Source organism: Miniopterus schreibersii (assembly GCF_964146895.1).
Source record: "Miniopterus schreibersii genome assembly, chromosome: 11".
Classification (NCBI taxonomy): Eukaryota; Metazoa; Chordata; class Mammalia; order Chiroptera; family Miniopteridae; genus Miniopterus; species Miniopterus schreibersii.
This window is the reverse complement of record NC_138111.1, coordinates 28,082,211-28,097,569: the sequence shown is the minus strand read 5'-3', so window position 1 is coordinate 28,097,569 and position 15,359 is coordinate 28,082,211. Positions and strand designations below refer to the sequence as shown.

General features: G+C 38.3%; 1 protein-coding gene across 9 annotated transcripts in view; it reads left to right on the top strand.

The window, feature by feature from the left end:
* Positions 1 to 15,359, top strand: part of UBAP1 (ubiquitin associated protein 1) — a gene marked incomplete at its 5' end in the record, with an annotated part of 38,544 nt that overhangs the window by 18,717 nt on the left and 4,468 nt on the right. For 8 of the 9 annotated variants that reach the window (XM_081152089.1, XM_081152085.1, XM_081152086.1 and 5 more), the window contains 2 exons: positions 7,009 to 7,133; positions 11,112 to 12,044. In XM_081152089.1, coding sequence (XP_081008215.1) covers positions 7,009 to 7,133; positions 11,112 to 12,044 — 1,058 coding nt within the window. Of the gene's footprint in view, positions 1 to 6,926; positions 7,134 to 11,111; positions 12,045 to 15,359 lie in introns of those variants that run through there. The other variant, XM_081152081.1, reaches the window with a different exon arrangement.

Below are 15,359 nucleotides of genomic sequence, written 5' to 3'. Positions count from 1 at the left end.
TACAGTACTTGATAATGATAGTAAACAGCTATGCTGCTGGTTCATGCATTTACTGTATAATATTTTTTATTGTTATTTTTGAGTATAGTGTTTCTATTTATATAAAAAAGGTTTGTTGTAAAACTATGCCCTGCTATGCTGGGAGCAGCCTCAAACATCTCATGTTTACTGCATCTCTTGATTGCATCATTTTCTCTTGTGCTTGATTTAATCTTGTGTTGTTTTGCTCGTGATAGCCACTAGTGTACAAAAATCCACTGCTAATGTCTCAGTAAGCAGCCACACTGAGTGATTGATTTAGAAATGAAATTAAGAGTGATCATGTAATCTTGAAGAACAAGAACAAAGTGACAGAAGCTGTTAAAAGACCTGCTTCATTGAAGGCAATAAGAGTAACAAAAATTTGAGAAGGGCTTATATCAGACGTGGAGAAACTTCTAATGACCTGGATTGAAGACCAGACATATAAGTGTATCTACCCTCTCAGCACTGTGATGATCATAGCCAAAGCCAAAAGTTTGTTTGCGATGTTAAAAGAAAAGGCTGGACCTGACTATGATGTTGCATTTACTGCTAGCTCTGGGTGGTTTAAATGATTCTGGAATTGTTATTCATTACATAATGAAAAAGTGAATGGTGAGTCTGACAGTGCTGATGTGAAGGCAGCTAAAGAATTTTTGGAAATTCTAGATGTGCTGATTGTGGAGGAAAATTACTTGCCAGAGCAAATATTCAATATGGCTGAAACCTCCCTATTCTGGAAGCAGATGTCTAAACGACTTTAATCTGTTAAGGAGGCCAAGTCAGTGCCAGGTTTCAAGGCTTTTAAGAAAGAACGGTCTTGCTTGGGGGCTATGTTGCAGGCTACAAATTGAAACACTTTTTGATCTGGCACAGTGAGAACCCCAGAGCCTTCAGGCATATTAGTAAGCACACACTGCCAGTGTACTGTAGAAACAGAAGTCATGGATGACCAAGCTCCTCTTCCAAGATGCTCTTCTGAATTACTTTGCCAGTGAAATGGAGGAGTACTATTTGGAAAGTAACATACATTTCAAGATTTTTTTAGTGTTGATAATGCTCCTGGACATTCTCCTTTTATTGGTAATATTTATCCCAAAACCCAATCTCCTTCCAAATACCACTCTTTGATGCAATCAATGGGTTAAGGAGTTAAAGCAGCTTTTAAGGCCTACCGCCTGAGGAGGACATTTGCCCAGGCTTTTCCTGCAGTTGAGGAAGACACTGATGCAATTCTGGAAAGATTACAACACCTGGGACTGCATCAAGAACCTTGCTTGAGCTTGGGGTGGTGTCACCAAGGAATATATGAATGGCATCTGGAAGAAGACACTCATGAGGCTCATCTATGACTTCAGAGGATTTGCCAAGCATGAGGAGGTTGCAAAAATCAACAAGCTGTGGTTGAGATGGCAAACATCTTTAATCTGGGTGTGGGTGAGAATGCCATTGAGGATCTCCTAGAGGTGGCTCCTGAGGAATTGACTAATGAGTTGTTGGAACAGGAACATGTAGCTGAAGAAGAGGCAAGAGAAAGCGAAACTGCAGAAGAAAAATAACCCCCAAGAAAATTTACAGTGGAAGGTTTAGCAGAAGCTTTTGTAGACCTTAACAAGCTCCTTAAGTTGAAAACATGGACCCCAACACTGCAAGATTTTCATTAACAGGAATGTTTATGGTGCCTTATCTGGTTAGGAGTAAATCTGATGAAAAAAGAAACAAACCAAGCAAACTCCTGTGGACATATTTCTGAAAAGAGTGACACCTCTTCAAGAAGAGCCTGAGGCAGGTTCTTCAGGAGGTATTTTAGAAGGCAGCATTGTTATCATGCGTGTTATTTCCCCTGAAGACCTAGTGGGGCAAGATATGGAAGTATAAGACAGTGATGTTGATGCTCCTGTTGACCCAGTGTAGGCCTAGGCTAATGTGTGTGTTTGTGTCTTAGGTTTGTTTTGTTTTTTAATCCTCTTTGAAGGATTATTTTTTTAATTGTTTTTTGAGAGAGAGAGGAAGGGAGAGAAAGAGAGAGAAAGAAAGAAACATCGATGGGAGAGAGAAACATCGATTGGTTGTCTCTTGTATGTGTCCCAACTGGGATTGAACACGCAACCTAGATATGTGCCCTGACCAGGAATCAAACCCCCAACCTTTTGGTGTATGGGACAACACTCCAACCACCTGAGCCACCTAGCCAGGGCTCTATATTAGTTTGTAACAAAAAAGTTTAAAAAGTAAAAAAAATAGCCCTGGCCAGTATGGTTCTGTGGTTAGACTGTTGGGCCGAGCACTGAAGGATCATGGGTTCAATACTCAGTCAAGGACATGTACCTGGATTGCAGGTTCAGTCCCTGGCCCCAGTCAGGGTGTGTGCGGGAGGCAACCAATCAATGTGTATCTCTCACATCAATGTTTCTGTCTCCTCTCCCCTCCCACCCCATCCTTTCCTCCCTTCCACACACTCTAAAAATCAGTGGAAAAAATGTCCTTGGGTGAGGATTAACAATAACAACAAAAGTAAAAATATAAAAAATTTAAGCATAGGAAAAACTTAAAGAATTAAGGATCTATAAATAAAATATTTTTGGCCCTAGCCAGTTTGGCTCAGTAGTTAGAACATTGGCCTGTGAACTGAAGGGTTGTATGTTCGATTCCAGTCGAGGGCACATACCTTGGTTGCAGGCTTTATTGGCCACGGCTCCAGTTGTCTCTGTATTGCCATCTCTGTTGAAATTCCCCATCTGCTCACACATGTTCACCTTTTCCATTAGATCCTTTAACATATTTATTATAGTTATTTTAAAACTCTGTAATAATTCTAATTTCTTAGCCATCTCTGGATTTGGGTCTGATGACTTGTTCCTCTCTTGATGAATCACATTTTCTTCTTCATGTGTCTTACTTTTTTATTGAATGCCAGGCAGTGTATATTAGAAAGCACATTTTGTAGGTTGTCTGACTTGATTTTGTTGTTAGGATGTGAGTAACACTTCCTTCCTACTTCATATTCTCTAGCAGATCTCTGTGTAATTGTGTGTGTGTGTGTGTGTGTGTGTGTGTGTGTGTGTCTGCCTGCCTGCCTGACTATCTGATTTTGCAGGTGTTATCTGATTTAGGCTTTAAGGTAGTGATAACCCAATCATGGAATTGCAATTTTTCACATAATTTTAAGTTTGACCTGTTCTTTTTCAAAAATCTGTTTGAATGAATTTGAATTAACATTAAAACATGAATTAATCATAATTTATTTGCTACCTTTAGGAATTCTCTTCCATATGGAATTGTAGCCCCCCTCCCCCCCAGAAAAACAAGTGGGTCACAAAATAAGCATTATTAGCAGTTTAGAAAGAAAGAGAACAGAATGAAGCCTTCCCAGAATTTATGAGTCATTACACACGCAGCCCAGTGTCTTCCACCATGGCATAATGCAAAGTGATGTGCAGAACCTGACTTCAAGAACTGCCACATCTACAATCATCAGAGATATGTGTTTTTGTTTTTGTTCTCCCTAAATTGAACTTAGGTAGATGGGCTCAGACATTTTAGAAAGATTTTCAGTAATAAAGACTGAAACTAAAGGTATTTGGGGTGAGCCAGGAAATTGTTAGCCACAGTGCTGCTTAATTCTCTGCTCCATGTGGTTGAGTTTTTATTGAATCTGTTTTAAAAAATAAGATGTATTGAGAAAAAAAGAGAAATTGATGTGTTTAAATAGATATTGAAAAAAATGAGTAGTTCCTAAGGCATGGTTATATTTGCAAAAAATATTCTTTGTAATGCTCACAGCATCATGATTATTCAAAATGTCCATTATTCAAAAGGTTGCTTTTTTTGTTGCCATCTCTTTAAATGCCTTTTTGCTCTGTATTTCTTTCCCCTCTTCCCAATAATCACACAGTGCTCAATCCCTGTTAACAGAGTTTAAAGGACTAAGGAAATAACCTTGCCATTGGCTTTGTTAAAAGTGAAATGAAACTGCCTTTTAAAGCAGATACCTGTAATTGGTGCTAATGAAGGTGTTTAAAGGTGTTGATCTGGTCTGTCCCTAAGCTAGGGCCTAGTTCCATTTATAGAATGTTAAGTCGTCAGTGTATACAACCCTGTTACAGTTTTCTAACTGAAAGGTAGGCAAGGAAACTGAACACCTTTCTTGAAAGATATTCTCATTTGGCTCAGATATCTTTAGTATTTTTTGTAAGTAGCCCCCCCTCCCCCAACTCTCCATTACCATATAATAGAACTGTTTAAGAAAATTTTGTTAGTATTAATGTGGATAGATTTTCTTATACTTGTATATGCTTGTGTTACTATGGATAGGATTTTTTGTAATATGTGTGTATCATATAATTAAGTTACTTTGAATGTATACTTAAAATTTTCTTAAAAGACTTCATTTTCTTGTTAACTTGATTGTCTTATTTCCAATACTGCTTAGAAATTGCTACTTTCAGCTTTGTTTCCAGTTAATTAGGGTACTAGCCAAAGTTAGAATATAACTTCCAGGAACATTTGAGCATCCGTTTTCATGGAAGACAGATAAAAAAAAATTTTAAATTAAAAAGAACTTTGTTTTTAATCTCTGTAACTAAAACATTTTATAAGTGGGAGAAGGTTTTAGTGTTGTAACCAGCACTTAGTTTTGTTGGCAAGCTGTGATGCTACCTGATTTTTTTTTTTTTTTTTGCACCTGTTACATTTTTTTTCACTTTGTTCAGAATCTTAGAAATGTGCTTGTGTCTTGCTTGAGTACTCTATTAAAACATTTTCATGACTAGCCTTGCATTTTAGGTAAATCATTTTGAATTTTAATAAATATCAATTGAATGTGAATGTGGGGGTGAGAGTTAAATATGAAAGAAGTATAAGACCTTGTCTACTTTATTTGTTCTTTACTTATTGAGCAAATCTCATCTGCCAGACATTATACTGAACTTGGGGGATGTAGATATGAAACATTTATCCCTTTATTAAGGAACATTCAAATTCTTACTCATAATCTTTGGGTGAAGTTAAAGGAAACGAACTGTTAACAACACAGAGGTAAGACCTGAGGTGGTATGAACTAGGTGTTCTGAGATTGAGAAGGGAGGTGTTCTTAAAGCTCATTCTTAAAGGACTAAAAATTATTAATCACGTAAAGAGTGACAGGAATTGCCAGCTGAGAAAACAGCACTTGGAAATTTTCCTAGAGTGTTAATAATTATGGTTATGCCCTAGAAAAATTGTTAACTTGAATAGCTATAGACTTAATTTGCAAGCTGAGTGAGGAATAGTTAAAATGTTGTTTTTAAGTCCTCACCCGAGGAAATTTTTTCCATTGCTTTTCAGAGAGAGTGGAAGGGGGCGGGGGGGGGGGCAGGAGAGCAAAATATCTATGTGAGAGAGACACACATCGATTGGTTGCCTCCCACATGCGCCCTGACCAGGCTGGGAATCGACCCAGCAACCAAGGTACATGCCCTTGGACGGAACTGAACCCGGAACCCTTCAGTCTGCAGGCTGACGCTTTATCCACTGAGCCAAACTGGCCAGGGCAGAATGTTTTGATTCTGGCTGGGGTAGAAGCAGGGGTCTTCTTCCTGGTGGAGGGTTTCAGGTATATCAGAGCAATATCTACATCAGGATTGGGAATGATGACAAGATTACAAATATATCTTGACCTTGATAGGTCTTTAAATTGATAAGAGTTTTTAGAAGGGAGAGAAGTCATCTTCATGGAAGAGGTACATTGTCTTATTCTGTCTGTGAGTATGCAAGAAAATACATTAGTGTGAGGCCCGGAAATACGCTTTATTTTAGTAGCTAATATTCAAAAAGCAAAATTCATTTTATCAACTATGTTTCATTGTCTGTGATGGCCTGCCAATAACTTAGCCACAAACCTAGTCCAGAAAAGAAACCATGGTCCAGTTTAGAGTGTATTGATATTGAGGGTCATATATAAGAGCACTCATTTGATCTTATCCTATAAATCTGTGATGGTGTCCTGGTCTTTCTGTACTATTCAGCTTAATAGGCAGACAACCTTTAGGGAGTTAAAGCAGTTTAGTTATGTATCCTGATAATTCAATTCTGATTCCCATGGTCTTGTTTAGTTTTTCCTTTTTCATAAGTGCTGTGCTTCTATAGTATTTTCACACCTGTCCAGATTGTAGCCTTAAAAACAAAACCAGAAAAAACCTAGAGTAATTCTTTATATTAACTAAAAAGTGATTCCTACTGAAGTAGAGAAATCCTAATCAAGGTGGTTCTTTTGTGGAGATTCTTTCATCAGTTCAGCAGTATTTACTAAATGCCCAATATGTGCCAGGCAATGTTATAGGTTTTGAAACTACATCAATGAATAAAATTGTCTAAAATACTTGCCTACAAGGAGCTTACATTCCATTGGGCAAGACAGACAACAAGTATAATTAAAAAGTGAATTATATAGTATGTTAGAAGGTAGTAACTGCTATGGGGGAAGACAAGATAGATGGTAACATGGGAGTGTTGCAGTAAGGGTGGGGTAGTAATTTTAAATAGGGTAGTCAGGGCAGACCTCACTGAGAAAGTGACATTTTAGCAAGGACTTGAAGGCGGTAATGGAATAAGTCACATGAATATCTGAGCAAAGAACATCCCAGGATAGAGCAGCCAGTGCAGAATTTTTGACTTATGTTTGAATATTATGGTTGATGAACAGAGAATCACTGTGACTTAGTGCAGTGAGTTAGGAGTTGAAGGCAGAGAGGCTGTGAGCATTGAGGAGGCCTTTTGGGTTACTATGAGTACTTTGGCTTTTATACTATGTGTAATTGAAAATAAACCCTACTATGATCAAATAAGATTTCTTCTTTAGAGATACAGGGTCAGGAGAAGGTAAGCAGTCAGAGAAGGAACTTCTAGTCTTAGGATAGCATAAATTAATGTGGTATCCTAGACATAAACTTATAGCAAAACAAATAATAAGATTTTTGCTGATATTTTCTACTTTATTTTTGATTGTAGGGACTTTCAGTTACCTTGATGATGTCCCATTTAAGATAGGAGACAAATTCAAAACACCAGCTAAAGTTGGTCTACCTATTGGCTTCTCCTTGCCTGATTGTTTGCAGGTTGTCAGAGAAGTACAGGTAAGTGGTGATTTTTAAAGTTTAGTGCATTTAAAAATTTGATGAATAAGAACTTGATGTATAGTGAAATAGAAAAAAAATATTCTCTCTTATTTGTATTTCTTGTAGCTTCTGTTATTGCCTAGCTCACATTGTGTGTGACACACACACACACACACACACACTTGTATGTCTGTTACGATCTTGTGTAATTTGTTAGGTTGCATATTTCTGGGATTCTGTGCCTTGTCCGAAACAAATGCCCATTGCCTATGTGACTTGCTTATTCACCTCTTTTCCTTTTCTTTACTAATATCCTCATTATCTTCTCAGTCACTCAAGTTAGATAATATTTTTCTCTTGACTGTCTCCCCCCTTTACTGCCTAGTCTATCCATGTTCCCTCCAAACTAGGTTACTTGGAATTAGTTGAACATACTTGTATATTACCTGTCTACCATGCTTTTTCTCATGAGCTGTTATCTCCACTTGGAATATTTCTCTCTCACCATACTGAAAGCTATTGCTCTTCTGGAATTGTGCTGAAATGCTATCCCCTCAAAAGCTGCTTTCTCAACCCTCTCATCTTTAAAGCTCAGTTATATATAAATTCTCTCTCTATATAGAATTACTTCTTGAAAGCAGCAAATAGCCCTATGTTATGTGACTTCCTTTCTTCCCTCAGTACACATTTATTGAATTCTTGCTTTTGAGTGGTGCTCTGTTAGGCTGAGGATAGAGAGAAATGCCTTAATCACTGTCCTCAAGGGGTTTACAGTTTAGAGGAGTCAAGTGGAAAAAGAGTAAAGTACACTACTTATTCAAACACTTCTTCCTGTAACTTAAGATTTTTTTAAATATACTTTCTGTCAAAGTTGTTTTGTTTCTGGGGGATTTACTAAGGCATCAGCCTGTTATTCTAAAAAGTATTCTTTGTTATATCTTTCAGTCTATATGCAGTGAGTAATCATAGTGGGAATATTTCAGCTATATTTTTTAAAACAACAGCTTTATTAAGATATAATTCACATACCATAAAATTAACCCTTTTAAGGTGTGCAAATAAGTGGTTTTTAGTATATTCAGAGTTGTATAACCATCATTATGGTCTTCCAGAACACTTTCATCACCCCCCAAAAAACCTAGTGCCCATTAACAGTCACTCCCTATTTTCCCTTCTCCCACAGACCCCTGCAAAATACTAAATCTACTTTCTGTCTCTCTAAATTTGCCTATTCTGGATGTATTTAAATGGAATAATATAACATATAGCCTTTTGTAACTGGCTTATTTCACCTAGCATAATGTTTTCAAGATTTGTTCATGTTGTATGAATGAAGTATTAGTACTTCATTTATTTATGGCTGAGTAACATTCCATTGTATTGATAATACCATATTTTGTTATTTATCAGTTGATATTTTGGTGGTTTCTGCTTTTTTACTATTAATAATGCTGCTATGAACATTTGTATACAGGTCTTTTTGTGGATATATGCTTTCAGATTTCTTGGGTATATACCTAGGAGTGGAATTGCTGGGTCATATGGTAACGATAATCTTTTCAGGAATTGCCAGACTTTTCCAAAGTGGCTGCATTATTTTATAATCACACCTACACTGCATGAGGGTTTCAGTTTCTCCCTGTCCTCTCCAGCTCTTGTTATTTTCTGTCTTTATACATCCTTGTGCAGTAGTCTCTTACTGTGGTTTTGATGTACATTTCCCTAATTACTAATGATGTTGAATATCTTATATATTTTTGAATACTAAATTGATTGATATTCCTTTTGTTTGTGGAGACTTTAGTGGACCAGGAAAGATACAGATTTCTCTTATAAAGTTTTACCTTGTTTTGTTTGCCTGGTGACTTTTATTGATAACAACAAATATTCAGTAAACACCTCTGTGTGTGCAGGATACTATTAGCAATATGATTAAAAAACACCCTCATCTTCTTTCATTAGTTCTCATATTATTCATCACTTTGTTGATCCATTAAAGAAACTTGTTTTGAATGCTGTGAATTTTCTATTTATTTGATCAGTGTTCACTATACTCATAGCACCCACTAATAACAAAAGGGGATCTCTGAGCTCTATTCCTGTGTGGGCCAGCTGAAATGTTTTTGTTCTCTAATTGCAGAAAAAGCGTTAAGTTTTGACTGCCTGGGGTCTCAGACCGTGGGGAATTTGGCTGTGGTATTGATGCTGGATCCCTCCCTATGCAGGAAGAGTCAGACCTAGAGCCATAAACAGCTAGCTTGAAGCTTCCTATAACTTTGTCATATTTGCCATTACATGGTAATACATATCAATTTTTCAGTTGAAAATTCATCAAGGGGAGTCAGCAAAACCCCCCAAAAAACATACATAACCCTTGCAGCCATGGTCTGGAAAGTTTTCATTGAATGTGGTGGTGGTAGCCACAGTGGTCTTTAGTGTCAAGGTTTAGAGTAGATTCTGTTGTCATTCATTCATGGGCTGGAATTGCCATGTAATAGCTGTGTAATCTTGTACAGATTGCTTAAACTCCCCAAACCTCATTTCCTCTGTAAAATGGGGATAATTAGTTTTTAAGGTTGCTATAAGGATTAAATAAAATAATGCACTTATAATGCTTACTCTGGTTTCTGGTACTCCATAAATTTTTTGCTGTTATTATGTATTATAGTACACTCAAACTACATTCTTATTTTTTCACTGTAATATTTCTGCTATCTTTTCCTGTATTTTTTCTATGTTCCACATATTCTACATTACTTTAGTAAATAAAAAATAAAAGCTCAGTGAAGTTTTTTTTAAAGGAAAGAAATTTCCAATTATTCTTGGGAGTAAAACATCAGACACCTGTGTTTACAGGGAGCCGGAAGTTGGTTACAGCCTCAGTTTCTGGTAGCCCAGGTGTTTCTGAGGCCCAGCAGCTGGCTCAGGGGTGTAAATAAACTTGACATGTGCATTTCCAGGCTTCTCTTGTGTTGTTTGAAGCGGAAAGCTTGGGAATGACCAGAGGTGGTTTATTATTATGTTTCTTCTACTCTCTTTTCTCTCCTTTCCCTCTCTTTTTTACTGTTAATATGTCTCCAACCTTGAACATGCACACAAGACATTGATTAGCTTTGGTGCTTTAGAGTGAACACCATAGGTTTTGTTATCTTCTATTCCTAGGTGAATTTTGTTTCTATATAATAGGTGTACTTTTTCAAGTGTGCAAATGAAATTTTTGTAAATTTAGCTATACTTTAAGATATTGTTAAGTTAACCATGAAGTAAATCCTTGTGCAATTTACTTTGTAAAATCTTAATTTGAATATGTCTAGATTTCTTAATAGCAGTTTTCTTGCATTTAGAGCACAATCTGTTCATTATAATTTGATGGTGGTTTAAGAAGCGTAGAATCTTTAGATTGCCTGGGTTCTACCACTTAACAACTTTTATTACCTTGGGCATACCCTTTGTAAAGCATGATAACAGTAGTACCTACTTTAAAGGGTTGTTGAGAAAATCTAGAGAGCTATTACATAAACTGTGCTTTGAATCATTTGTGGTACCTTTTAAGTGCTTCTTAAATGTTAGGGATTGTTATTATTGAGCACATTATTTATTAGGACATGTGCTAGATAATAGAGACCTTAAGGCTTAAAGCTCAGTTTGCTGCCCACAAGAGGCCTGTGATATTGTTGGGGAAGTGTTTAGAGAAAGATTAAAGCTACTGTGGTCACATGTGTTCTGTATCAGATGATAGAGACAGATGCTTTGTAACAGTTCAGAGGAAGGAACAGACCATCAGGAAAGCTTCGTAGAGGAGGTGGCTAAGCTTTGAGCCACCAATGAAGACTTCTAGGAAGGGAAATGGCCTGAGGAGCATACTTTGATTAAATCTTATAAGATTAGGAGGCCTTAGTCCTCCTGAGTGGAGATCATCCAATACCCCTTAAATGCTGCATTGGGGAGGGGCAGACATCTGGGTTCACCCCTTGTTTCTCTGATATATCTTTGCAGTATGACTTCTCCTTGGAAAAGAAAACCATTGAATGGGCTGAAGATATTAAGAAAATCCAAGAAGTCCAGCAGGAAGCAGATCGCAAGGCTGAGGAAGCAGAAGCTAACGTGAATTCTAAGAGTGGCCCGGAGGGTGATAACAAAATGAGCTTCTCCAAGACTCAAAGTACAGCCACAATGCCACCTCCTATTAACCCCATCCTTGCCACCTTACAGCACAACAGCATCCTTACCCCGACTCGGGTCAGCAGCAGTGCCATGAAACAGAAAGTTCTCAGCCCACCCCACACAAAGGCAGATTTCAATCCTGCTGACTTTGAGTGTGAAGAAGACCCATTTGATAATCTCGAGTTAAAAACTATTGATGAGAAGGAAGAGCTGAGAAACATTCTGGTAGGAACCACTGGACCCATTATGGCTCAGTTATTGGACAATAACTTGCCTAGAGGGGGCTCTGGGTCTGTGTTACAAGATGAAGAGGTCCTGGCATCCCTGGAGCGGGCAACACTAGATTTCAAGCCTCTTCACAAACCCAATGGCTTTATAACCTTACCACAGTTGGGCAACTGCGAAAAGATGTCGCTGTCTTCCAAAGTGTCCCTCCCCCCAATTCCTGCAGTAAGCAATATCAAATCCCTGTCTTTCCCCAAACTTGACTCTGATGACAGTAATGAGAAGACAGCCAAGCTCGCAAGCACTTTCCATAGCACATCCTGCCTCCGCAGTGGCACGTTTCAGAATTCCCTAAAGCCTTCTACCCAAAGCAGTGCCAGTGAACTCAATGGTCATCATACTCTTGGGCTTTCAGTTTTGAACTTGGACAGTGACACAGAGGTGCCAACTCTGACCCCTTCTGATATCTCCCAGATGCCTTCCCTCTCTGTCTTGTCTGTGTGCACAGAAGAATCTTCATCTACAAATACAGGTCCCACGGTAAGCCTTTTAAATCCCACTAAATTAAAGGTCTGATTTCTAAATTCTACCCAGCAATTGCCACCTTCACATTCTTTTCAAGGTTTAGGGCAAGATGGGCATGGCCAAATTGACCTTGCTTATATAAGTATATGTAGTTCTGGTTATTTTTCTGAGGACAAGGATTATTAGTTCTGTACCTACCCTGGTTGATATGGGCTTGTTCCTGCCTGAGTCCTTTGGTCTTTTCCTTTGAAAAGATAATGTATGTCATGTGAATAGTGTTTTCCTGCCTAATCAGTTTCTTTGCTGCATGTCTTGTGTTTGCATTTTTTAAAAGGCTTTCCTTTTTTGTATCTTTTAACTTTTTCCTATTACCTTTCTTCATTTTTTTTTTTTTTTTTTTATGTTTGTTTGGTACTCTTCATTATATCTTCTCCCTACCTCATTTTTCCTTGAAGTTTGGTTCTTGTGTGTACCATGGTTCAGCTAATTTGAGGTTGTTTCTTCAGACTGGGTGGTACCTTAGTACCTGAGAGATAATTTGTATTGGAAGTCCAAGCAAAACAGAAATTTGTCACTTTTAAACCTATAGGTTTTAGTACTGCCCCCCCCCCCCCCAAGAATTTTGCAGTTTTCTCCAAAGGGAGGGGGAGAGGGAAGGGGAAGGTGGGAATTCAGATTTAATGTTGGAGTATGGGTTGATTAAAAAGTTGCCTAAAATAGTAAAAAGATGTTGCTGTCTTCCAAAGTGTCCCTCCCCCCAATTCCTGCAGTAAGCAATATCAAATCCCTGTCTTTCCCCAAACTGGACTCTGATGACATTAATCAGAAGACAGCCAAGCTAGTGACATCTTTTCATCTTTTAGAAAATCTGGTTGTCACACAAAAAAGTTGCACATGCAGTGAGATTACTTTGTCACAGAGTATAGGCTTAGCTCTTGATGTGGTTGTTTCAGCAGCACAGAATATTATTGTTGCATTCTAGGATAGAAACCATGGAAGTCCAAGAACCTTTTGCTATACCAGTCTATAGATTCTTAAAATGACAGCCTATCAAAGACAGTATTTAGAGCCAGAAAGGAGCGTGGTTGTATTGGTGGGATCTCTCAGATACCAAAACAAGCCTGCTGTTAGTTGGTAGAAAGCTGAGCCTCGGCCTGCTTATAGCAAGAGTAAGGTCCCAGCAGTAGCATTCTTGGTAAATTACTGTCTCTGTGTCAAGTGCTTCCATTGTCAGGAGAGCTCACTGCTGCTTGTAACTTCCATGGACCTTGGCCAGATAAACTCTATAGAGTACAGAACACTCTGGTGTTACCTTCTAGGAATGAGCTTTCATCCTAACCCCTCCTGGTTCATTGTTGGGCTGTGGTCAGCAGGATACTCCTTCATGACTTATTGTATACTTTAGAGAAATTAAAAGCACTCTGGGAAAGATTGGGGATTCTCAGCCACTCCCCACCCGCCACTCCCCCTTAAAGCTATAGTAACCATTTAGATGAACTAATGACAGAGCTCTTTTTCAAACCAGAGCACTCATCATTCTTTGACCGACCTGATTGTGAAGTTTCTTTTGGATCCATTCATTTTAGGGTGGGAAGGGCCCTGTTTCTTGCTGGCTTGGGGACCTGCTGCCTTCAAGGGGCAGATAGAAACAGAACTGGAGTTTGGTGTTCTTCTGAGGAAATCATGACCCTTATCCCTAGAGAGCAAAGCCTGGTTTCCATCCTGCCCTCTTTCTTAGTTTGTCTTTGAAACTCACAGTGAGAACCTTTCCCAGTGAGAGAGACTCTTCCCTCAGAGATAGTGACTTGAGGCCAGGGGTGGTGGTGGTATAGTCAATTGGGCTATTATTACACACCCTTCACTTAGGAACTCCCAGGGAAATATTCCTGGAATTTGGTTCTTGTTGGCTATTTTAGGCCCAATGTTTGGGTCTTTTTCAGATTTTGATTTCATGTTACTGTTTATATAAACTAATCTTAATAGTTGAGAAATCCATGGGATCATCTTAAGAGAACAATCTTATAATATGCCTTTATTCTGAGTCCAGTATAAAACTACCTGACCTAGCTCTAGCCAGTGTCTCTTCCCACTGTCCCCCAACTGCTCAGGGACCTTGCTCTGTTTACAGGGTAGGCTTATTCCACCAGTGGATTTTCTTTCTCCAGGTGTGAATACACTCTTCTTACATAGTCATTTCAGCGCAGTATTTCTGGCTTTTCCTTTACACTTTCGAGTTCTCAATTTACTAATTGTGGCCAATAAGCATAAGATTAGTGCCAGTTTTCTTTTAACTTGTATTTCAAACAATATTTGACATATAGAATCTCTTAGCATTAGGTGTTTGATCAAATCTCTTGATCATTCTTTTGTTGCCATTGCTTTAATACTTTAAAAGATCATCTTCTCCATTTCTAGATTTTAAAAATGGATTTATTTTTATCAAAGTAATACAAGAACATTTCAGTGAAATCAAGTAGCATTTAAAAGGCTTATATTGAATCCCTAGCCAGGTGGCTCAGTTGGTTGGAGTGACTACCTGCACACCAGAAGGTTTCTGATTCCATTCCTGGTAAAGGTGTGTTTGGGAGGCAACCAATCAATGTTTCTCTCTCTCTGTCCCTCCCTCCCCCCTCTTCTCTCCCTTTCGCTCTCCCTTTCCTTTACTCTCTCTCAAAAATAAATGAAAACATACCCTTTGGTGAGGATTAAAAAAAAAAAGGCTTATATTGAAAAACCGTGGCTCCTTGCCTCAACTGTTTCCAACTCCGGTTTTGCTTTCTGTTAGCCAGGCACTTTAAGCTGTTTCTGCTGGAATTTCTCTTTCTTTCTTTTTTTTAAATGTTTGTTGATTTCAGAGAGGAGGTGAGAGGGAGAGATAGATGGAAACATCAATGATGAGAGGGTCATCAATTGGCTGCCCTCTGCATGCCCCCTACTCGGGATCAAGCCCGCAACCCAGTCACGTGCCCTGACCAGGAATTGACCCGAGATCTCCTGGATCATAGATCGATGCACAACCACTGACCCACACCAGCTGGGCAGGATTTATCTATTTCTAAGTAAAATGCTTATATTGTTTTTTCTAAATTTATCCATTTTAGACAGTTTTATACTTCCTTTTATAGTTGCTGAGGATTTAGCTCTTATAGTAGCTCCTCCTCCACCTTATTCCCAGATCCTCCATCACATTTATATCCCAAATTTTGGTAAGTTAATGTTATTTATTCACAGTATTATGAGAGGATAAATATGTATTGCCAAATTCAGATAGTATATGTGATTATTTTCCCCCCCAGCTTTTTCTTTCTCATAAATTGCCCTGTTTAAAAA